General features: G+C 39.1%; 1 protein-coding gene across 13 annotated transcripts in view; it reads left to right on the plus strand.

Moving 5' to 3' along the window:
- NRXN3 (neurexin 3) overlaps positions 1-25418 on the plus strand; it is a 1031986-nt gene that overhangs the window by 897737 nt on the left and 108831 nt on the right. For 7 of the 13 annotated variants that reach the window (XM_087747422.1, XM_087747424.1, XM_087747429.1 and 4 more), the window contains 3 exons: positions 18210-18299; positions 23230-23289; positions 24608-24915. In XM_087747422.1, coding sequence (XP_087603548.1) covers positions 18210-18299; positions 23230-23289; positions 24608-24915 — 458 coding nt within the window. The remainder of the gene's footprint in view (positions 1-18209; positions 18300-23229; positions 23290-24607; positions 24916-25418) is intronic. The other 6 variants (XM_087747427.1, XM_087747432.1, XM_087747428.1 and 3 more) reach the window with 2 other exon arrangements.

Here is a 25418-nt window from a genome sequence, read left to right on the forward strand (position 1 = left end):
CCTTTCCCTTTTTACCTTATGACCTCTCATCTTTGAGAAACTTTCCAAGAAGTTAGTTTCAGGACAGGTGAAATTATATAAAACATCTATATATTATAGGTTTAATAGATATTGTATGTCTTATATGTTTTAACTGTAGAGAAGGAATTATGGTGGTGGAAACAAGTGAAATATTATGTTGGTCTTCCCCTTTTGATACACTTGAATGACATGTATGGGTCCATCTTATCCTTCTTTTACTAAAAGTCTTTTGTGACTGAAATGATACAAATTGAAATGTGGGGGTTTTTGTATCGCTGTGAAGACCATTGGCTACTTTAACAAAGTGCTGAGTATTTCTCAGTGGGGTGATGCTAACTCTGCCCTGCTTGCATGCTCTTTCAGTTGTACCAAATTAGAATATTTGTTGCAGTCTAAGATTCAAGATATCTTGATCCTAATTTTTTTCTTTAATCCCCACCCAAAAACTATTGTAGGCATTTTAAAAATGCAGTAGTACAGTAGGCCAAACAGAACTTGAGTTAAGTCAGCATCAGGGATTTTACAGGGCTTTTGGGGTAGGAGAAATGGAGCATGGAGCTGTTTTGGGGAGAGCGAGCTGAATACTGCAAATGTGGAGTGGAAAGGATATTTAATAAGCAAGGAAACTGAAGTTGGTTTGAATATTAAGTGTTGTATCACACACCGCAACCTATGATGGGTGCTGTTGTAAGTTTCTGTGAAAAACAAAAAAACAGATTTCATTTTCAGATATGTGAGTGTCCACAGCTCCAGCTGTCTTTAAATGGAGTATCGGTACTCAGTATCTCTAAAAATGGTTACACCCATCTCTACGAATCAATTTCCATGAGTTTTACACAGTTGTGACTACTGAACTAGAGTTCATAGTCTGCTTTGCAACAGGTCATTTCTTGTCCTACTCAGGCCATTTATCACTTTTCCCTTGATATTTTCAATCTCCTTCCAAAAGTGGCATGATCTTTTTGTTCAATGAAGTCTGTTTCCCACCTCATCCTTCTGCTGGAGGGACTTTGAGGAGGGTGTTGTTTCTTTTCTTTTCTTTTCTTCATTCTTTTTGGTTTTATTTCGTTTTTATCAGCAACATTTTCTTTCTCTCCCTCTGTGATTTCCCAGCCGTGAGATAAATAGCCTTGTATCTTACAAGCTAAATACAATTACTGCTATCAAAACTGGAGTCTTTCTCTCCCTGTAAATGTCTCTTGGAAGCTGATAAGCTGTTCAAGGCAAACTGCAGGCTTCTGCCTAATCCTGAGATTAAACATAACCACCCAGAAGACAGCAAGAGATAATTGGGGGGGGGGGGGGGGGGGGGGGCGGGGGGGGAGGCAGGCAGGAGAGGAAGAGAGGAGGAGAAAGTGAGATCCTCTCCTGAGATACTGAGGACGTACACAAGGCTCAAGGTTATTTGTAAAGGAATTACACAAAACACACAAGAGCTTGTTATGATGAGGAATTTCCTCAGATAACGCAGCGATTGTTGTAGTTGTTAAAGACAAAATTTAGCAGGGATTTGTTTGATGTAAAGCATAGAGGGGAACTGTAGAAAACATCTCCCAGCCATGACTGCTGATTTTTATGTATTAGTCCCCATCTTGTCCTTGAAACAGGAGGTCTCACAAGGTTGCATCCAGGTTCTTTGCATGTGCTGGCTTGGGCTCATCTCACTGGCTTTATGCTGAATATGGGGAGAGAGTAGATTTCCCAAGAGTAAAGGAGGGGGACTGAGCCAGCTTTTCTGTGCTCTGTGTTTTGCTACCTGCTGACCATCTGAACAAGGATAACGTAACCCTCCTATTTGTGAAACAGTTAACAGTACTCTTCCAGGAAATAAGAGTGCCTAAATTATGGAGGAATATTGTGTTATACCTGTAGTAGTCTTCCATTATAACCAAAGCAGGATTACTGAAGACAGATTGTCTTTAGGAGTCAGTCCAATACAGTTGAAAAAAGCAGCCTCATTTCTGGATATATAAGTTCTTCTTGATTTTTTTGTATTAGTGACATTTTAATTTTCTCCCTCTTGGGATGTTACTTCTCTGAACTTTGCTTTATTTAATTTATAATGCATTAGCCAAGAAGGGGAAGATAAGTTTGGATGATCTAATAGTAGCATCACTGCAGGATTTAAGAGAAGACTACATATCCTTTCTTCACCTGACAAGTGCTCTGATATTGTAAATAGTATTCAATATTGTGATTATTAGTTCTCATGAGCTGAGAGTCTAACGCTGATTGGGACATTAACAAGGAAAACTCAAAAGCAGAACTAACTGGGGCATCCGAGTCATTGCAACAAGTTCTTCCTTTCTAAGTTTGTACTTATCCCTGCATAGTACCCCTGCATGGCTCGTGTTATACTACTTCAGTGTTTTTCAAATGTTTGGTAGCTGAGCCTTATTAGAGGAAATAACTAGTTCTCTGTGCTTTGCAGAGCCTGGCTCCTCCTCCCCAAGTTCCCTCTGTCCCTTCCAGAGTGATTTTTGGCATTTCCTCATTCCCTCTTCTTTCCAACCCCTCTCCCCTCAAATCTGTTTTCTGCATTCTTGTGCCCCTTTAGCAATCCCTTCCCTCCTTCAGACTCGAGCCTGTTATGATCTCTTTCTCAATTCTGAAACCTTGCTTCTGAAACCAAGGTAATAGTAAGAAGCTTGGGTGAATCCAGTTGCCTCCATAAAGAGGCACATGGTTCTTGTGCTTTGACTACTTGGAGTCATTAATAAGTCCCGTTGCTTGATGTGCAAGTTCAAGGGATTTCTTTGTGGTACTGCCAGATACCACTGTGGTCTTAATATTTTCCTATCCAAATGCCCTTGTGAGTGGGTAATGAGTTGGGAACAAGAGCACTGAATTTTGATTAGCCCTGTGGGCTGAATATGATCACCAGGGTTCTTGTCATACACTTGTTTGTGGGTTTTGATTTTTCATATTGTACTCATTTTGTGGGACTTAAATGAGCTCTCAGATGCTGCCTATCAGCACGAATTGGAGATGGCATGCAAAGTGCCTTTGACAGATTTACTGCATTTCATAATGAGCCTAAAACATATAAAAAGACAGGGTTAATAAAACAGCATTGAAGAAGCACATTTTGAAGGCAGTACTGTGACATATGCTGAAAGATCTGCCAAGAGGGATGATTAAAGCATGACAAGTTGATGAAATCAAAAGTTGATTGTAGCTTGTCACTGCAAGGCCATAACATCTATAATATATTTATAAGGTTGGAAAACAGATAAATATGGCTAAATGATATGAAGACTCACTTTTAGTCCCCTGTATCCACTGAGATATAAACCTACACGTATTAAGTCACCAACAGACAAACATACTTCGGAATTTGTGCAAAAAACCACCTGTGTTAATATATGTTAATGCACGTGCGTCCATACTGGATGATGGGATAGGATCTGATATGATAAAAAAGTTACGAAAATATTGCCACTATGCTCACAGCTTAACTTCTATGTACTTCGTGTTTTGCTTTCCCACAGGATGTATGATGCTCTGGTTCGTTTACATTTTCCTCCTATCCCCAAACAGTTGCATGGAAGCACTGTGGGGCTTGTCTGTCTTCCAAATTCTGTCTCTGAGGAGAGAGGAGAGGAAAGACAGAGAGAAAAAGAAAAAAGTGACTATATTACAACTTCCAGTACTCATCCTTCCTGTCGAAGTTTTGTTTCTCAAAACTGATCCAGGCTTTTATGACATGCTGCTTTCAATCAGTCTGCATGAGTTGCAGTCTTACCTTCACCAAATACCTCAAGCCCATGTGAGTGGTAGTCTATCAAGCATTTCTGTCAGCTTGGCATTAAGAAAGAGGGAAATGCATGGGTTTTTATGAAGACATGTAAGATAGCCAGGCAGAACAAACAGTACAGTATTATTTAACAGCAATAAGATTGAAAGAAGGAGTTTACACAAGGAAAGATGTACATAGAGTAGTCTTTTCATACAAGTACCCATGACTGTGTAATTCCCACCTAGGATCCCACAGATAGTCCTTGAGCTGTGGGGAAGAGGGGAGAAAGAATAAGAAGCATTCTTATGTAGCAGTCTCTATTACTGCTACGTAACTGTCGCTTAAAAGGTTGTTCTAACATGTAAATACATGCCGCAGAGGCAATACTAGTTTTAATTTAGCCAAAATACTTTATCTTGTTTATAGCCTGGATAAAGAAAATACTGTCAGAAAGTACTGACAATTTGAGGAAAACTTTTTGTCAGTGCTGTCCAAAAGAACAGAGATATGTATTATATCAGCTGCATGCTGTTAGTTGAATTAGTGTAGCATCATTCTTACATCTTCCTGAGTCAGACTGGATGTCCAATATGTCAAATCTAGAGGCAAATACCAAATACATCAGAAGAAAATTTGCTTTAATGGTCAAAATGACACTTCTGTCCAATGGTCGTGGATTTCGGATCATTTTTATTCTGTCCTCCCAGAGCCTGTTTGTTCATCGAATCAGCTTCTTGACTCGAAGAGCAGCCAAGTGTCTGATGCTTCAGAGAATTACAGTAACCCACCATGGCAACAACAAAAATATGCCCCAAAAAGTGTCCTTCTAAAAAAAAAATTGTCCTACTATTATGCTTAGTTTGTGACCTGAAATATGAGGTCACATAAGCTGTATGTGTTTGTATCATGTTTTTTCCCCTCATTAATTTATTCAGGGAGACATGTGGAAATACTCCCACTCCCTCTCCAGCTGGAATTTGATAGAAGTTACTCTGCTGTACTATGAACACATTGCTCAGCTAAATTTAAACCAAGGCAAAGCAAAACCTACGCAGTTTAGTAGCATCTGTAATTTTTCTCCATTTCTCTGATTCTTTTTCCGCTGATGATCTTGATTCTCGGATCTCAGTTCTTTCCTCTTAGTTTAGTCCTACGGACTAGGATCCTTTGTAAGACAAATTCTGCCAACATGGAGTGAATGTTTATGAAAAGTCATGTTAACCTTTGACAATGGTAGTATGGCACGTAGTGTAACTTGTGAAGAGATGAGCTTTACGATTCCCCAATCCTAGGCTTGCTCTATGTCAAAATAATGACTTAAAGTATGCCAAGATATAGTATCCATAGGGCACTGATGCATCTTTCTACCTAGTTGTTCTCAGCCTTCTTGTATCTGATATAAGAACCCTGGGCCAAGGGTTTTTCCTAAATACTGGGATTACATTCTTATACTCACTACAAGTCTTTGAGTCCCTGTCCCCGAGATACTATGGTGCAAAACAGGTGTATTGAATTCACATAGGGATCCAAGCCATGTTTTTTTTCCTTGTATCTCTCTGACATCCAGCATGCTTCTTGCTAAAATCGTCACCATGCCATATTCCATGAATAGTAATTACATACTAAGAGATGTAGGTATATCCTGATAGCTTGGTCTTGCTAACAATTCCAGGCTAAAGTATACAGCTGCTCACATAAGTGTGCTTATCCTAACTGTTTGAATGCTCAAATATTATGTTCTCATCTGTTTGTATCCGCTGGTCCATGATTGTATGAACGTCCAGGTACCAAGCATAAGCACTATCACCAAAAATTTCTGATAAATTTCTTCTTTGCTGGAGTAAGATGAATTACTATTGGTTCAGTCATCTGATGATACATAAAATGTAGCTGTAGATATATGTAGATTATATGTAGATATATATAATGTGGAGCAGAGAACGATGGAGAAATATTTCTCAGGTGAAGAATCAGGCTAAAAAAGATTGCTGGAAAGAACCCTGCTAGACATCACAGTGCAGTGAACTCCCAGACATTAATATAGTTACATTCCTCTCCTGGGTCAGTTCTGTTTCAGTTTTCCTGGTCAAATAGAGTTGTTATAAAATATTTTTTTTTCATCTCTCCCTCTCTGGCTCTCCCTCTGTCCCTCTCTCTCTCTCATACACACATACGCACAAGCAGTAAGAAAGAGCAAACAAACATCTGGCCTGAGGGATCAGAGGCTTGAACAACAACTTTGTGCTTTTCTTATCTTATTGCCTGCAGAAGGAACGGTGCCAGCTGTAATCCGAGGTTGACACAGCTGACATGCAGTGACAGAAGGGGCTCACGCATCCGCATCAGCCTTCTCCCTGCTCGCTTAAAAGGCACTGGAAAGTGCAAAGTCAATGAAATCCAATGCTGTAGACTGAAGCAGAGCAACTGTGTGAAAGGATGGTCAGAAATGAAAGGGGCCAGTCATGGAACTGGGAGCCAGAAGTTCTGAATCCCAGCCTTGGGTTTATAGATGCCATTCCCTGTGGTCTTGGGCAATACTTTTACCACTGTGTGGCTCAGTTTTCCAATCAGTAAAGTGGGGATAAAGCCCATTACATTTTCTTTGGGGAAAGAAAATGTACATTATCTTTGGGGACTTAAATAGAAAATATTCTACAATTCAGTGAGTATGAAAGCCTTTCTGGGTCAGTGAACTTACATCTTTGCTATTTACTGAGTACCTGGAGCACCCTAGAGACTGAAAACTCTGGTGCTGGACTCGCAAAATCTTTTGTATTTTTTTTGTTAAGCCTATCAAATTCACAGTCAGTGAGATTCACCCTGAATAAGTCTGTCATGTGCAGACTGAGTGGTATTTTACCCCTTCGCTACTTAGCATTTCCATAGCAATTTCCAAAACTCAGGTCACTTCCAAGAAAGAAATTGATTTAAAAGGTTGGAGTAGGAAAAATACATCTACAGAAATTACAAGTTCCTTTTCCCACAGGTCTACCTTACTTCTGACACAGTGTTATTTAGTAATGATTTTTTCACTGTATGGATGTTTCCTGTGCCCCTAGTTCATGGCTTGGCTTTGTGAATGACACCTGTCTTTGAGAAGGCTTACTGGGTCACTACACGGTCCTGGAATTCTCTTTTACTTTTTCTAAGCTGATGCAAACAGAAGAATTGATTTTAAGAGGAGGCAAAGATCACTGATTTGTAGCAATTAGAGATGAGAAAGATCTGTTTGGTCTCATTTATTCCATTCTGTAATCAACTGATATCCCCTACCACTTTATCAAGTAAAACTTTATATAATTCAAGAATTTCCCAGAGGAGACTGTACCACTGTCTCATATGTAATCTTGGTAGGAAGTGCTTAATAAACTTCTTCTTTCATCAGTTTCTTACTTGCTTTTAGTTATTTTCTGGCATTCACCCTAGAGAACTTGCCCCCTTCCATAGGGTTTTTGCCTTTCTGTTATTTGTAACTGGTTAGCTTTCCAGTCCTCATTGGTGACGTTTGACTAAGTGCTTTATAGGCATTACTCTCATTAATATTACTGACTGAGCAGCCTCGCTACACTCAGCACAATATTCATGGGAAAGGACTGTACATGCTTTCTCTGTTGTATATACAGCTCCTTATATTATCTCCCTGATAATACATGCACAGGGAAATGAGATCCAGAAACATCTGAAGATTTCTGCTAGAGCCAACCCAGCTCCATCACTGCCCACATCAAGGCAGAGACTGCAAGTCCTCCTGGAACTGAGCCAATTCCCACATGCATACCAGACTGCCTACCGGCACCTTCCAGTAAGGAGTCTTAGTTTCAGTGTAATGCCTGATAAAACATAAAGAGGAGCCCTTCTTGAATGGGGAGCACAGTGCACTGAGCCCCAAGTGATTCTGCAGGAATCAGTGCTTTTTCTAGCCCTACCTCCATGCTGCCTGTCAGACCTAAGCTAGCTGTCTACCTGAGTGCTCTTGTCTGCAGCTGTGTGGTGGTAAGCCACTGACTCTCTGTGAAGCAGGTGTAAGGCTGCAAGTTTTGTTACCTCAGATCTTGGACCATGCAAAGGCAGTTGTTCTGTTTTCAGTCTCACGTTGGTGTTAAGAAGGAAAATAGCTGCACTTGTATAGCTCCAATGCCTAACCCTATACATATAAACTAGATCCAGTGTTTTTCTCTGCCCTGACTTTGCATAATCCACAAAACAGATAAGCAACCCCTAGATAAATGGGAGTTAATAGAATTTAAAGCGTCAATACAAATAAAGTGCTTTTGGCATTTGGTTATTGCTGCTTGTTCCCACTGAGCTATATAAATCAGATCTGACCTTTCCCAAAGGAATCGAAGAAGTGGGATGTGGGGACAGTAGCAGTGGATTTTATTCTGGTTTCTGTTTCATATCTCTTCCTGTAAAATGAAATTTGTTCTTGTTTAAAATGGAAAGATCGATATGTAGTTTCAGTTGCTCTTTAATAGTCACTTTAGCCTTGGCTGTCTGATATGGGGCTTAATTTGGACCTGGTCAGTAAAAACCCAATAATTTACACATTACTTACAAAACATCTCAAAGATGTCTACATCTGGTAATGTAGACACCCAAATTGTTTCATATCTGTTAAAAGGTTGAACGGATAACTGCTTTCTCAATACTGCATACTAGCTCACTTTTCTAGCATAAATCAAAAGAGAACTAAACCAGACTGCTTCTACCTCATGCCCATGGCCTCAGCTTCTGTAGGGCTGAAACAATTCACTATAATCTGCTCATATAAAATAAGACCCAAATCACATTTTTCAGCAGATTAATTTTTTTTTTCTTTTGCACCCTTGAAAAAGTTTGATTAACCTTCCTCCACCTTTGCTAGTCTGAGTTTTCTTTTTGTTTTGCTTCTATTGTGTTAGATTATCAGGGGCAAGGCACTCATTCTGTCAGTCATCCAAGACAAGACCAAAAGATTAATCTAAGGGAGGTTGAAATGTTACTGGTCTTGTCCTGGGGCAGAGGGCTGAATTAGATGACTTCTCAAAGTCTTCCTTAGTCTTCTTAATGTCACATGGCCCATGTTAGCCGCACCTTGTGGACAGACGTTTAAACTCTAATCTCCTAGTTTGCCTCTGAATTTCCCAATGATTTTGGCCTGAATGCTTCTTTGCTTTGAATTAGGACCCTACGATTTTTAGGCTAAAAAAGATAAGATAAAATAGAGAGTGGAAGCAGCGTAAACCTTTTAGTTGAGGCAGTATAAACTTAGAAACAACTCCAGTTGCCTGAATAACTTTTGCTGTTGTAATCTTGCTTGATAATTCTCTCTCCTATTTTTAGTACTTATGTTACCGAGGCCTCGTTGTCTTTTGTCATGAGGGCAGTGAGCTGAGGAGAGTTGCAGTGTGTAGGTCAGCTTTTATCTCCAGTCCACAGTGAGACGAATGGAAGGAAAGGTGTGGGTCCTAGCAAACAACGGGATCAGAGGGAATTGAAGATAAAGTCAAGGGCATCCAGGACGAAGGGGGAAATGAGGGCTTGAGAGGTGGGCCCATGCGAACCTCAGGAATTTCAACAAGGCCAAGTGCAAGGTCCTGCACATGGGTCAGGGCAATCCCAAACACAAATACAGGCTGGGTGGAGAATGGATTGAGAGCAACCCTGATGAGAAGGACCTGGGGGTGTTGGTTGATGAGAAGCTCAGCATGACCCAGAAAAGTGTGCTTGCAGCACAGAAAGCCAACCGTATCCTGGGCTGCATCAAAAGAAGCATGACCAGCAGCTTGAGGGAGGTGATTCTCCCCCTCTATTCCACTCTCGTGTAGACCCCACCTGGAGTACTGCGTTCAGCTCTGGGGCCCCCAACATAAGAAGGACATGGGCCTGTTGGAGCATGTCCATAGGAAGGCCATAAAGATGATCAGTGGGCTGAAGCACCTCTCCTATAAAGACATGCTGAGAGAGTTGGGGTTGTTCAGCCTGGAGAAGAGAAGGGTCCAGGGAGACCTTATAGCAGCCTTCCAGTACCTGAAGGGGCCTAAAAGAAAGCTGGAGAGGGGCTTTTTACAAGGGCATGTAGTGACAGGACAAGCGGTAATGGCTTTAAACTGAAAGAGGGTAGATTTAGATTAGATATAGGAAGAAATTTTCTACGATGAGGGTGGTGAGGCCCTGGAACAGGTTGTCCAGAGAAGTTGTGGATGCCCCATCCCTGGAAGTGTTCAAGGCCAGGTTGGATGGGGCTTTGAGTAACCTGGTCTAGTGGAAGGTGTCCCTGCCCATCGCAGGGGGGTTGGAACTAAACTATCTTTAAGGTCCCTTCCAACCCAAACCATTCTATGATTCTATGACAAGAAATAAAATGAGAATTCGATAGCAAAAGATCCAACCCTATTGAACAGTGAAGGCAGAGGGAAAAGCACAATATCCAAGAGCTGAAGCAAAGATAAACAATGTCAAGGCTTCGCTATTCTTCAGTCCCATCAAATAAAATAAAATCCCAACTTTGAATTAATCCTCCATAGCACCCCTTGTTACACAAGGCAAAACTGAAGCTTTGTAGGAATTTGTAGAGGGACAGTTTGTGGTAATTAGAAAGAAAAATTCCGGATCACCTGCCTTATAATTATTTTGTTTAGTTGTATGGTCATCCTGTTTCATTTCTGTATAAGCCAGATCTGTGGTTTCAAGTTTGGACTTTTTTCAAGTGTTTTATAAAAACTAGTGCAAGTAGAGATTTTTTAATATGGTTTGATTTTAATGCAGACCTTCCCTGTGTTATGTAACATAAACCACAATATGGCCTTACAGTAATGCAACAAAATAAACAGCTATCCATAAACAGGCTTGATGCTAAAGCTAATTGTAGTGTTGTTATTCCTTCCTGATTTATGGAAGAGGGAAAGTTCTAGTCCTAAATATGAACTTTACTAATAGGCTTGTCTCAGTTTCCTTGCTGAATACAAAATGTGAACAAACGGTGGTTGTACTTCATAGTATTCAGAACAAAATATGTAATTAAGGAAATGTGAAAATGGGACAATTTAGTATACTGTAAGTTTTTAAGTGCAGCTGCCTGTAAATAGAAGTGGTTAAAGAGGTTCAGCGTGTCCCAATCACAAACACGCTTCTGAAACTTTTGTGATTTGCAGTACATGTGCCGTTTATTAGCTATTAGGGAAAAATGGCAGCTTCGCCATGATGCACGAGAGCCTCCTTTTCCAGGGTGTACAGCATCAGCTCTAGAAGTTTTAGGGCTGAACTGAGCTGAGTCAGTTTACGTCAATAGAGGATTTAGCGCTTAAAGGTAGACTTTGCAGGCCGTAGCAGGCTACCATGCACCCCTCCCGTATTGATGTGAATTAATTGTATGTAAATCATAGCGAGATTATGGGCATCCATAAAAACTCAAAGGGACCTGGCATTAAAGGACAGTGGGTGAACTGAGCTATCAAACACTAACTGCTTACTAGCCCTTCTACTGAAATTTCATCTATAATAAGGTAAGAGAGGTGGAATCAGTTTGAACCTTGAGCACTGATCTCAAAATGTTTTCTTAAATCATTAATATCATTATATTGCCTTTCATTTAATAACTGCTCATTAGATAAAATGTCTCATTCTTTTTAAAGACTTACAAGCAATGAAGAAAATATTGCTGCTGTAGTGTCTCTTCGTAAAACAGCCTTATGCATTAATTTAGGACAGATGAATGTTTTCTTATGGTATTCTTTTTAGCATCTTCACAGACTTGACAACACATCAGGTTGGATTAATATTCCACCTGGAAGTGAGTACTTTCTTTCTGCCCAGTGCAATTTGCTGGAACCTTTCGGCTTTTCTCTTTCACACCAAAGAGGCAGTAAATCATCGTGATTGGTATCTAGGCCAAGAAGCAACATTTTTCAGAGCTTCAATTGCTCTTTTACTTTCTTTGGCTTAAGAATCCATTTTAGTTATAGAAATAAACTTAATGCAATAAAGATGGATTGTTTTCTTAAAGGAACCATGACTGGAAAAGCAAAACATCTTCCAACATTGTAGGGTTTTGGAAGAAAATTCTGCTTTGCCCATGAGTAAATTTAAACTGTCTCCCCCTGGACTGTTGCACTGTATCAAAAGCATTTCCTGTGGGAACTGCTGATAGTGCTTAGCACAAGCAAATTCTGTTGGTTTTTTTCCCATTTTAGTTTGATCTAAATTGAAGATTATCAAGCACCAAAGCCAGAAGTGAATCTGATCTGTTTATCTGTATAGTCCATGGAGCAGGGTTACAGAGGGCTCCAGAAAAAAGACAGAAGACTGGCAACAAGCAGGCTCTGATTTTTATGATTTAGGTGGCAGGTTTTCTTGGGGGAAAGAGGGACAAACAAAAAAATAGAGCTCTTCTGCCAGATTCCTCTCCAAAATATTTAGTCCTCAGGAATGTCTGCGGTATCTGAAATATTTTGAATATTCAGGTTAAACAAGATTCAAGGATCCAGAAGATTTCAAAATATTGCCATTAAAATCGTTAAGGTCATAAGAGCCTAGATGCTTGTCACTTTGTTGTAAAACTGAGGTCTATGTGATACTTAGGAGATGCAGTAGGATTTCTGTTCATTGTACATTTAAGTACTAAATGGAATAAAAGGCTTGTTTTACCCAGTCTTCATAGAGACAGGTTTGGCTGTGCTTTAGAATTTTGCGTGAGAAAGGAGAAAAAATACGTGAAGGCCTGTCAGTCTGACCTCGGTGCCGGGAAATGTTATGGAGCACATCATCTTGAGTGCCATCATGCGGCATGTATGGGACAACCAGGTGATCAGGCCCAGTCAGCATGGGTTTATGAAAGGGAGGTCCTGCTTGACTAACCTGATCTTCTATGACAAGGTGACCCACTTAGTTGATGAGAGAAAGGCTGTGGATGTTGTCTACCTGGACTTTAGTAAAGCATTTGACACCATTTCCCACAGCATTCTCCTGCAGAAACTGGCTGCTCATAGTGTACTCTTCGCTAGGTAAAAAACTGGCTGGATGGCTGGGCCCAGAGAGTGCTGGTGAATGGAGTTCAGTCCATTTGGCACCTGGTCACAAGTGGTGTTCCCCAGGGCTCAGTGTTGGGGCCAGTCCTGTTTAATAACTTTATCAATGACCTGGATGAGGGGATCGAGTGCACCCTCAGTAAGTTAGCAGATGACACCAAGTTGGGTGGGAGTGTTGATCTGCTGGAGGGTAGGAAGGCTCTACAGAGGGATCTGGACAGGCTGGATCGATGGGCTGAAGCCAGTTGTATGAGGTTCAAGAAGGCTAAATGTTGGGTCCTGCGCTTCGGTCACAACAACCCCATGCAATGCTACAGGCTTAGGGAAGAGTGGCTGGAGAGCTGTCTGGCAGAGAAGGACCTGGGGGTGTTGGTTGACAGCTGGCAATGTGCCCAGGTGGCCAAGAAGGCCATTAGCATCCTGGCTTTCATCGGAAATATTGTGGCCAGCAGTACTAGGGAAGTGATCATCCCCCTGTACACAGCACTGGTGAGGCCGCACCTCCAATACAGTGTTCAGTTTTGGGCCCCTCACTACAGGAAGGACACTGAGGTGCTGGAGCATGTCCAAAGAAGGGCAACGAAGCTGGTGAAGGGTCTAGCGAACAAGTCTTATGAGGAGCAGCTGAGGGAGCTGGGGTTGTTTAGTCTGGAGAAGAGGAGGCTGAGGGGAGACCTTATTGCTCCCTACAACTACCTGAAAGGAGGTTGTAGTGAGGTGGGGGTTGGTCTCTTCTGCCAAGTAACGAGTGATAGGATGAGAGGAAATGGCCTCAAGTTGTGCCAGGGGAGGTGTAGGTTGGATATTAGGAAAAATTTCTTCACTGCCAGGGTAGTCAGGCACTGGAACAGGCTGCCCAGGGAGGTGGTTGAGTCTCTGTCCCTGGAGATATTTAAAAGGCATGTAGATGTGTTGCTTAGGGACATGGTTTAGTGGTGGACTTGGCAGTGCTAGGTTAATGGTTGGACTCGATGATCTTAAGGGTCTTTTCCAACCTAAATGATTCTGTGATTCTATGAATGTATTTCTGAGGTACAGTTTTTCAGAAGAAGCTAAGTTGTGAAGCAGATTGTAAGTCATATTGATACACAGGGATTTATTATAAGAGATGAAAGAAAAAGAAGGAAGGTTATTTTAAATGAGCAATTCCTATTGGTACTCATATCATTAAAGCAGCTAGAACCTATGGGAGGAAAAATATTTGGTAAATCACAAGTAGCAAAACTAATCAACACAATGTTACTATAACAAATTATATCCTGCAGACCTTTGAGACCCGCATTGATTTTGAATGCAAAAGAGCTATAGGATTAAGCATATTTTCTAAAATAAATTTAAATGGCTCTTTTTATCCTATGTATTCTTTTCTGAAGTACAGCCTTGAATCAGAGCTGAACTCAAAGAGAAAAAATGAGGGCGTCTAGATTATTTGCATGAAGGGATTGTTTAAATGTGTATCATTCAGCTCTAGAAAGGCATTGCTTTGAGGTCACACAAGGATTATTACTGAAAATTTCTGTGTATGAAAATGGACAAGAATCCCCCTTAATCACGTCATAGCTCAGGTGTCAGAGGTCTGATGAGCTTGCTTCATGTTGAACTTATGTTACTTCGTGTTGAAACCATGATATTTCCTTTTTGAACTTTCATATCAAATGCTGTGTTTATTTTTTTTAAAGCACAACTCAAAGTCAATATTAATTTAATAATTGTATGTTTTTATTAATATTTACTGACTGTCCCAAGCACTTGACAATGGAAACCTTGTTCTTTAACTCAATGTTATAACTGGGTATATCAGTGAACACATTCTCATGCACAGGTTTTTAAAAATCATTCTTACTAATGTCTGAAATAAAATTTAAAAACAAAACAAAAAATAATAGATCAGGTACTAATGTTGCAATTTAAACCTATCTGAATTTTCTAATGTCCTTCAATTTTTCATAGCTTTTAAAGGTATGATTTTTGTATGTATTTTAATCCTGCTGAATATATCTGCCTAATAATAATAATAATAATAAAATTAAATTAAACCTGATTTAAAAAAAAAAGTCTTTAAAGATGTGGTGGGGAATAGTTGTCATTTCTGGCTTTCTTGAAGGTCTAGGACTGTATTATAAGAAACCCATTTTTACTTGTCATGTCTTCTTTCATTGTCACACTTCCTTTCTACCTTAGTCTTTCTGGCCTGTTCTTGTGAGATGCCCTACTTATGAGAAATTTCAATCTACTACGTTTTTTCCTTTCCACAGTCAGCCCTCTACATAGAGGAAGAAGCACTCCATGCCAGCCACTGGCTGACTCTTGTGTTCCTATGAACCATGGATCATTCTTTATTCTGAAAAAGATCTCATTGCCTCCAGTAAATAGTTGCTTATGTGTGTACCGAATGAAGCCAGTGGAGTTTTTTGTTTTGAGCGTGTTACAGAATTTCTTTGGCCCTACAGAAATTGTTCTTGGCCATCAACATTAAGATTTCAATGGACTCTCATCTAACCAGAAGTTGTTACTCAGAATGTGCTCTATAAAGTGGGGAATAACCTTCATTTCTACTGAAACTGTATCTTTCTGTATCACATGCAATACAGATGTAGTAGCTGTACAGATGTACAGAGTCTCTGTAGGTGTTCAAGTCTGGGTTGACAGAGAAATTTAGGTCTTTAAGTCGCACTGAAACACCTCCTGAGTGTCTTTCAGGACCTAGTACCCCTTTCTTACATAGAGAAAAATAGGCACACTGCAACAGACCAAAAATATCCTAAAGGAGACACAAGATTTCTGTGGTTGCATTTTATGAGATTTAGCTGTTTTGGTGAAGGAGAGCATGGATTATTGTGTTGAGAAAAGGTCTAATGGATAAGCAGAATGCCTTGCTAACTGATTTTTAAAAAAGAAACTGTTTTTGTAGTGAGCTTGACTCAATTACTTTTGTTTCTGTTCTCCTCAAAGCAAGTCTGCTTCCCTGCCCTGTGAGTGTAAACTTCCCATAGGCTTAAAAGAACGGGACAACTTTCAGGAAAAGGACCTATCCTTTAGATTAAGAAATTGGGAAAACAACTGACCCCAGCCTACATTAGTCATCAGCTTACTATTAATAAACAGATCAAAAATAATTGTTTTGTTGATATTTCTGTCTCTTTAACTTGAGGTGGGTTTTTTTTTTGTTGTTGTCTACCTTAGCTACTCTTCATCATTTTTTTTCTTAGATCCTGCACTGAACATGATTCGAGTTTTATGTTTATGAATCTGTATTCATAGAAGTACAGAACTGACTATTGGTACTTTTTATTGGTGGTGATATGACTTATGAGAACTGGGAATGTACTTAAAGGTAACTTAATGTCTGTGAGTGACTCCAAGCCACCACAGTACATTGTTTAATATTATTTGATGAATGACTGACAGAGTGTGTTTCCAATATTTTATCTTTTCCTTCTGGTTTATCCAAGTAACCAATTGTATAGGCAGGCATCTGAAGTGGGACAGAGAAACTGGAACATCAGTGTGTGTCAGCTAGTAATTGATTAGATCTTTCTACAATGAAGAACAGCAGTTTCCCACAATGAATTTGTTACATGGAAGGAAAAAATGAGATGACTTTCCAGGAAGGTGATAAGGAATCAGGCCAGTAAAGCTCTTCTTAAATGTTTTTGCTTTGCTTTCCCTGTTGCCCCAAATAAGCAGCAAGGCTCCTAAATGTTCATCATTATTGTTGGAGATATTAACCTAAATCCAAATTGCTGTTTTTCTTACAGCTGGACTTAAAGAGATACAGATAATGATTTTTACAAATACTCCTTAAGATTAGGTCCGTGCTTTATTACATATTGTGGGATTATTATTATATAGCTGGTGTGTTGCTACAGTGCCTCTCACTTGTTCCAGAAAGTCATCAGTAACAAGATGATGCTGGAGAAGATAGCTGTGGTCAGCAGGTACCTCATACAGACTGGCAGCATTTCCGAGCAACAGTTACACAGTAAGGATTATCGAGCACATGAGATTTGCCAGGCATATTGCTTGCAGTATGACAGCATCTGCTGTTGACTGGGTGGAGCATCTTGCCAGCTGTTAGTCATATATATTTTTTTCCTTGATGTGTCTTTACATTAAAAAAAAGATTCCAACATCTGTTTCAGAAAGTCAAATAAATACAAAGACACATTAGGTTATTTATATGTGGGATTTTAAAAGCAGTACTGCAAATTGTGCAGAGCAGTTGCTGACTCTTGGACTGTCATTTATTCAAAACATGTATTGGAGCAGTCCTGATCTAATGAACTTCCGTTTATGGTAACATTACTTCAGTAAGCTGGGGGCATACTCTAGTTTTCTAGAATATTATAATGAATTTTGTAAAAGATGCACTCTTTTTATGCCTGACTGAAGAGTTTTTATAAAAATAATACGTGAAGCAAAAACTAGAATGAGTCAGAAAGTGACTGTAGTTGAAGAAAAAGCAGAATGATGGCACTTGTTTACTGTCACTCCTAACACTATCAAACTGAGCTGCTCCTTTCTACTAGAGGCTGGCCCAACCCATCTGAGCTGTACATTTTTTTCAATAGCCAGGGAATTTGGACAAAGACTTGGTATGAATCCTATTCTTTTCTGTACTGTGGGAGTGATAAGGGCTTTCCTCCAAAAAACACTTTACTGGATAATTCTATCATCCATCAACACGGAACAAAGGAACGGCATTTGCCAGAATTTACATCTTGGGTAATTGTTTCTGCTTTCATTTAAATTAGTTTCTAAGCTTCTGTTTCTTCTGGCAACAGGCCCAAGTCTTTGGTAACTGGACACAAGCTTTTGCATATCATTAATTAACAGATCTTTCTCTTTTTAAATTTTACTTCCCTTTTTTTCTATCTATCTTCCCACTCTTAGGGTTTTTTAATCTCATTCTATTACATCCTTTCAGCATGAATTTCTTATAATTTCTTCCACTCTTTTTTTCTGTTTACTGGGTTTCTAGTCCTAACACGTGTCTTTTACTACTGTGAGAAGGTTTATCAAAATACTACTAGCTGTATGTTTGTGTGACTGATATATTGTGCTATGTCCTTGTGTAAACAGATCTAGAGTCTGATCAAAATGTTTTAACTCATGTAACTGAGGTCACTCAAGGTCTCATATCCCAGACAAATTACACATGCCTTCTAACCAATCTGGATAAACAAATACTCTGAGGAGCGAGAATCTGATATATCTTTTTCATAGGATTTAACTTCTTCGACCTTCCAGAACCTCAGGCAATTGGATGTACAACTATTCTCCACCTTACTAAAGATAAATCTCTCTCTTTTCAAATGTATATGTACACACAAGCGCACTTATTTTTTATAGCTAAATAAGGTCATTAAAAAAAAAATCTAGGATGTTTTAACTATTTCATTGACTTTTCAGATTGTTTTTAAGTTGTTTTTTAAACTTTAAAGGCAACACTGATAGTGAACGGTTCCAAATGGTAAAACAGAAAATCCCCTTCAAATATAACCGGCCCGTAGAGGAGTGGCTGCAGGAAAAAGGTAACAGTCATTAAAACTTTCATTTTAAACCCATTTGATTCTAAACCCTCATTTTTAAAGCCTGCAAATAAATGTTTCTTAAATTATAATCGCCTGCTGCATAAATGACTGTTTTAATTTTCATTATAATTTGTGTCAGCTTCCACCTGCCATATGTTGATAAATCATGCTATAATACATTGCTATTAAAATGCAGTTAAAGGGACGAAATTCTAAGCTTGCTATCATAGTAATGACAAACAAACAAGCAAAAATTCAGGAGACGTTTTCTAAAAAAAAAAACAAAACGAAGAAGAATGAAGAGCAACAACATGTATTATGGCAATTTAACCACTGCATGATTTTCCTATTTTGATTTGGTTTTAAACTACATTTATATCTTTATTATCTAAGTTTTCTTAAAAAAATTTCAAACCTACTTGTTAAACTACTTCCTATAAGTTTCTTTTTTTTCATTAGTCTGATTAGCCACTATGGCTATGTGTTTCCTAATTGTATTAAGATAATTAAACAATTTTAAAAAATGTTGTAAAGAAAACATTTTTTAACACTTTCATTTAAACTACAGTGAGGGAGACAGAGAAAGATGATTGTTCTGTCCTTTTTATGCTATCTCTGGAATACAGTTTGAACACTCAAATGATACATTTGTCTAAGTTATGGGTCAAATTCTTCTCTAACTTAATCTCAGGCAGTGCTACTTAATTTTGTGGGTTTGCCTGGGGTAATTGGCCTCAGTTCGGCACAAGACTTGTTAAAATGCGTAAGTCTAGCTGGCTTGAGTGAGAGTTCTGCGTACATTCAGTGACCTGTTGAAATGGGACTTGTGTCAGAACAGTAATATTCTTTTATCAGGAATTTGGAGGGGAGAAAAAAAGAAATCTTGGATGCAGAGCCCATTCCAAAGCCTGTTGAAGGTAACAGAATAACTCTGATTTCAGCAGGGTTTAGACTGGGCTCTAGGTAATACAGTGGAGCATAAGTCAGGAAGATCTCCCTCTATAATAAAAAAACACACAACCTACTGTAACTAACTCCTTGCCATGAAGTCTAGAAAAAGCAGAACACAATCTTCTCTTGTTTCCTTTTAAGAAAGTACCGCTGATAAAAGGGGGTGACCTTTGAACTCAGATCTTGCATTTTCTGTGCTGACTTAGACTATGGTTGTTAACAAATTTTCCCAGAGGGAAAACCAAAGTTTTGTAGGATTGGAAAAATATAATTTATGTTCTGTTTCAAACTTCTGTCCTCAGCTGAATTAACAAATTGATTTAGCCAGTATGAATTAAGTTAAGGTCACGAAGGATGTGGCTAACTACAGTCAAAATACTTTTATGTGAAGGGTCTGATCCTGCAAAGTGTTGTGCACACTCAGTTCCCGTTGACTTCAGTGAGAGCTGACAGTGTTGCCCACTTTTCGGGTTTGGTCTACAGTGGTGTAATGTTTGTAACTAAAGCTAAAGTATTTGTGAAAGTAAGACAAAAATATTTGTGTAACTAAAACAGAAATATTTTTTGACCACCAGGGTTTTATGGAACAGTTAATTCAGCTAAGTCATAAACAAGTTTTAAGAAAAAGGGATACAGAAAATGCTTATTGAGTCTCAGTGGGTTGCCCTGTTAATTTACCAGATCAAACTAAAATAAAAAAATAAAGCTTAACACTAAAAAGAGGATAATTTTGGTAAGTTTGAATTACTAAAGTCCCTTTAACACTAAAGACAATGATTGTCTCAATTTTGTTAAAACAGGTGCATGTCTAATTCCTTGATGCAATTCATGTGCTTGAGAAACCCACCTTTGTTTTCTTTTGTGTTTTTGTTTTGTTTTGTTTTGTTTTGTTTTGTTTTCTTCCTTTTTGGTTTTCCAGCAAATCTTTTATTTCATGTCGCTGCTTCTCCAAGTTTGAACTTACAAGCATGCCAAGGCACTTTCATTTGTAAGCCATCCTGAAGTTTTGAACTGAAGTCTACCTTCTGTGGATATTGATGCTTTGTTAAAAGACAATCACACGTGCAGTAGGGTCTAAAAGAGACAATATTTGAGCATTCAGACATTCTCAAAGTGCTGGGTGTTTTTAGGCTAGAAGGGTAGAGCCATTTTTTTACTAAAGTGAAAGGAAATTCAGTCTTCACACTTTCTGTTAGGGAATGACATTCCGCAGTTTAACACCTGAGACAATATAGCTTTGTTCCTTTGTTCCAAAGTAGATAGACATTTTCAGCAACTTAGGTACCACTCAAATTAAAAAAGAATAAGAATGAATAATTTACCTATCTATTCACCAACCTGCTCATCCATCTGGTCATCCATCCAACAATTAATGAAACATGGAAACCTTCTGTCAGAAGACTACAAAGATAATGAGTGAAAGGGTAGCTTGCTATCAAAATGGAACAAAATGAACTGATGGATGGAGGAACAGATAGATTCGTCAAAGAGACAGCATATAGAATAGCTGTCTTGCCTATATGAGTTTTTGGCTTGAGTGAGGTAAGATGATACACTTTTTGATTGACATTTTTGAATGTCATAGATTTGGTCTTCCTTTAGTACCACTGTTGCTCTTTCGTAATAATGAAATAGTTCATTCTTGGAAAACAAATATAACACATCTTTCTGAAGTGGCATCGTTACTGTTTTTTTAAGTTTTTAACATTTTATAAATTGGCTTAAAATATTTTTAAGAGGAGCCCAGGTTTGCAATCTTGAATTATATAAGTAGTAAGCAAAACATTAAACACTATTAACTTCACTGAGATTCTTTATGTGAGTAAAAAAAGAAGTATTAGTCCTAAATTGTTCAATTTAAGTAGTCATAAAACCAGCAGATTTCCTTAGCAGAACACATGGTGTCTGCTAAGGCACAGTTGTTACCTATTCTGCAATTGAATGAGCTAATAAAGACCCAGAAGCATCTTATCAAAAGGACTGATCCTGGAAGTCCTTAATTCTTCAAATCCAAATCTCTCTTACTTACATGTGAAGTCTCGTTGATGTGAGTGACTGTACTTTTGAAGCAAAAACTATTAATGTGAATTAGGATTTGCAAAATCAGGCCCAAAATCCCTCCTAGTGTTATGGAAAAGTTACACTTTACTGCGATTTCTCTGTGATATTTTTAATTGGTATTCAGTTTTCCAAATGAAGAAGTCAATGAGAGAGCAAACAAAGAAACGAGAGCTTGAACAGTTCTGAATATTTACAAAACACCTCAGACACTTAAAATATGCTTATCATTTTTCTCCAGTGTGACACCAAAATAGCAGTAGGAAGAGTTCTCTGTGGAAAAGAAGGACTGTAAGTCTGCAACCCTTACACACCTAATAGAATTTACTAATGTAAACAGTTCCTCAATAAAATTCAGTGGCCAAATAAATTTTACTTAGGGGAAGCTAGGGCTTCAGAACCATGTAATCAAAAGAAAGATTAGAAGAGACCTATGGTGGCAGAATTAAGTTATAATTTCTCAACAGTTTTCTCTCATTCCATATTCATTTTCCTGTTGTCTTTATTCATGCGCGTGTATGCCATCGTAGAGTGAAGAATGAGGAATGACAGGTTGTAGGTGACTCCAACAAGTGATTGTTCTTTTAGCAAACACAGTTCTAGCACCAGTGCTGTCTCCAGCATTAACCATATGGTGCAGTGCATGAATCCCGGACTGGAAGACCACTTAGCAAACAAGGAAGACCCCACAACACACAAAGTGCTTTTTTTACTGGAGTGGGACCACCTCCTTGGTGTACACATTAGAAGATGCAGATGAAGGCCCAGAAATGGAGACATTATCTTTTTTTCAGCCTTAATATACTAACTTCTCATTCTTGAAAGTAAAGCAAGAGATACGACAGGCATGTCTAAAGCTGTGCTATGAGCTTGGGTTAGAATAGATGACATCCTGAGGAGAGTTGTAATCCTCCAGTAATAGTGAGGGAACCACTTTTCTATCCTGGCTTAGAGAGCTCTCCTAGCTGGAACAGCAAAAATTCTCGTTCCTCATCATTGCCCACCCTTTTTCCCTTTGGCAGAAGATGAGAAAAGATACAGTATTGATTCAAGGGGAGAAAAGAATGAAAATGGAAAGCTTTGAATGGTCAGTACCTTCCCTCCATTTTCAGGGATAACATCTCAATATTAGTGAAATAACTCCCTGTTCTTTACTCATTTCACCTCTACCTTTTGGCACTCTATCATGAGTGAGGTGGGAAGGAGGGAATGTAGCAAGTGAAATGTCTGGGTATGTAGGGGCAGGGACAGTACGGAAAGAAATATAGTGCTAGAGGGAGGGAACGTGTGAGGAGAAGGGAAAATGGTGTAGTAAAGAATAGACAGCATACCCATTAAAAAATCCAAAGCACAACAGGACAGAGAAGAAAAGCAAACTCTGAGGACATGGTATATGACAAGAGTTTGGCCTTATGCAGTGTACAGTGCCATTTCCTCTAGCTCAGACAGGAGCTGGGCTGAGAGGGATGAATATTTTGACAGATACTGTTATTGGATCTTATTTTCCTCATAGACAAGAGGAAAGGCTCTGTTTTTACATGTTGAGGATGGGTGGCTTCAGTGCATGTTGATGTTTTAATAGACATACGTTGCCTCTGGTAAGTTTAAAACTTCCTGAGATGCAGTACATGGCATCAGGTGTTTCAACACTTTCCAGGTGAAGGATACCCTCCATTTTTATTTCTCATTTTTTCATCAATGCAGTTACTCCACCCTGATCAAGTCCTAGTGTTTCATTTACAAATCTGTGAGTGAGGAGCACAAGGGATGTGCAGCCCACATCCACATGTCCGTATATTACACCTCTCCATACACTTTTGCTTAGTTAGCTAGGGCCCTTTTTGGGGACAGGAACTCCTTTCAGATACATTTCTTCTCTTGTCCCCATTCTCTTCTCCATGGTCCATCCTGTCACCATAAGATGATGCAACACCGCATCACCACTTGACTTCGAGACCCGTCACGACGACCACCAAAATTGGTGAGCTCCCCCTTGTATTTTGATCTACTCTAACCACTGGCTGTGAAGGAATGAGCAGTGGGTTATAGGCTTTGCTACATGGTGGCATTTTGCACCTCTCATCAGGGTGGACTAGAGAGAGGAAGTGGTGAGTGAGACCTGGGGAGTGGGAATGGGATGGAGACACATGTTTCAAACTTTATAAAAATGGGAAAACACAGTAGATATTTGAATGATGATTGACTTGATGCTGCATTGATAACCCTTCTGAACTCTGCCCTGTCTGGTTGTCTGTTAATTCAACAGATTCCAGGTGGCATGCGCCTAATCTTCTGAGGAACAGCGAAATTATAGGCACTGCCTTTGCACTGCATGAAGCAATTTATTTCTTAACATAGTCAACCTAGTGCAGCCTGGGAAATAACCAGTATTTATAGAGCAGTCCAGGCTGAACATGATTTAAGTGTCCTGCAAAACTAGGTGAATTGGCAATTGTTACTAGATTTATTTTTAATAAATATATTTTTCATTACATATGATATTAGACCACTCCTAACACTCAAGGTGTGACCTTGAGTAAACCACTTAACCTGCCTACATTTGAATTTCACTGTCTGTAATAGGGGAGTCACATGTAAGGCATACTGGGGCCTAACCATCTGAAATACTAGGTTATCCTTGCTATTTCAAAAACTTTGCTCTTTCAGAGACATCACAAATGTTTGAATTTGGTGTGTCTTGGTTTTAGATTTGTGAGCCTTCACAACACAAAATTTACAGGTGGAAGATCATGACTGATTCTGTCTGAAGATTCCTACACAATCCTTATATCACCATAAATTTTTTTCTGATGTTTTACTGTCTTCAAGCCACCCCTTAAAACCTTTGCATTATTAAAAGTGGTTTTATGAGTTAATCCCATCCTTTGACCAGTCGAAATAGAAAGTTTATTTATGGGCTAAAGCTTGACAGGTACTGCAATCTGAATTGATAGTAGAAAAATAGCCACATATTGAAGTCTTATACGTAGTTTAAAATGGGCCCAACTCTAAAAGAGTGGGTTCAAATTTCTGACTGAGTTAAAGCTCCTCCAGAGTTTTGATGTGTGAGTGGATGTTGGAGTATGAGGCTCAGTTTTAGCTGTTCTTGCTTTCAGGCTAATCTTCCTTATTAATGAGCTTTAGACAGTACATTTCCATACTGTATTTCTACAGTCATCATAAACACTACCAAGAATGAATCTACTTCTTTGTTGTCCATCATTTCTGGCCGGGACTCAATGTAAGATGCAAAGTGAAGGAAATGTCTGGCAATAATGTTATTCACCCCCCTTCACCAGGACGACAGTTAACGATCTTCAACACCCAGGCGCAAATAGCCATAGGAGGGAAGGACAGAGGGCGTCTCTTCCAAGGCCAGCTCTCCGGTCTCTATTACAATGGCTTGAAAGTGCTGAACATGGCAGCGGAGAACAACCCCAACATTAAAATCAATGGAAGTGTCCGACTCGTTGGGGAAGTCCCTTCCATCTTGGGAACAACACCCACAACCTCCATGCCACCGGAAATGTCTACTACAGTCATGGAAACCACAACTACGATGGCCACCACTACAACCCGGAAAAATCGTTCACCACCTAGCATCCAGGTGAGTCAGTTAGTCTTCTGCATTTCCTTGGGTTCTTAATTAGTCTTTTGTTTCACTGCTCACTTGTAAGTTCATGGGAGCCATGTTCTCTGAATCATGCTCCATGTAACTATTTTAATAATGTTGGATAGGGTGAATCACCACAAAATGTTGTCCTGTGTTAGTGAACAAACAGCTGGATGAATTATTATGGCACATGTACGTGATAATGGGGACAGATTTTGCTCCTGTTCTAGTGCAACCCCATTTATGTAAGCAGGATTGCCCCTATGTGAACGAGAACGTGATTTTAACTATGTTTCCACAGTTCCATATGTGCGGAAATGTATTCCTAAGGGAGTTACAAAGCTTAATAGGGGGTGGGTGTATGGTTATTTATTATTATGACAGTATGTACTGCTGCAACAGTGAAGTTCATAATGGGGAGAAAAGCAATGGAGCATTACTTCCAGGTAGAGCCATTTTTCATTTTCCTTTTATAGCCTTCCTGTAGAAAATTTTAA

Source organism: Nipponia nippon, unplaced genomic scaffold (assembly GCF_047370975.1).
Source record: "Nipponia nippon isolate SJK-2023a ecotype South Korea unplaced genomic scaffold, ASM4737097v1 scaffold_11, whole genome shotgun sequence".
NCBI lineage: Eukaryota > Metazoa > Chordata > Aves > Pelecaniformes > Threskiornithidae > Nipponia > Nipponia nippon.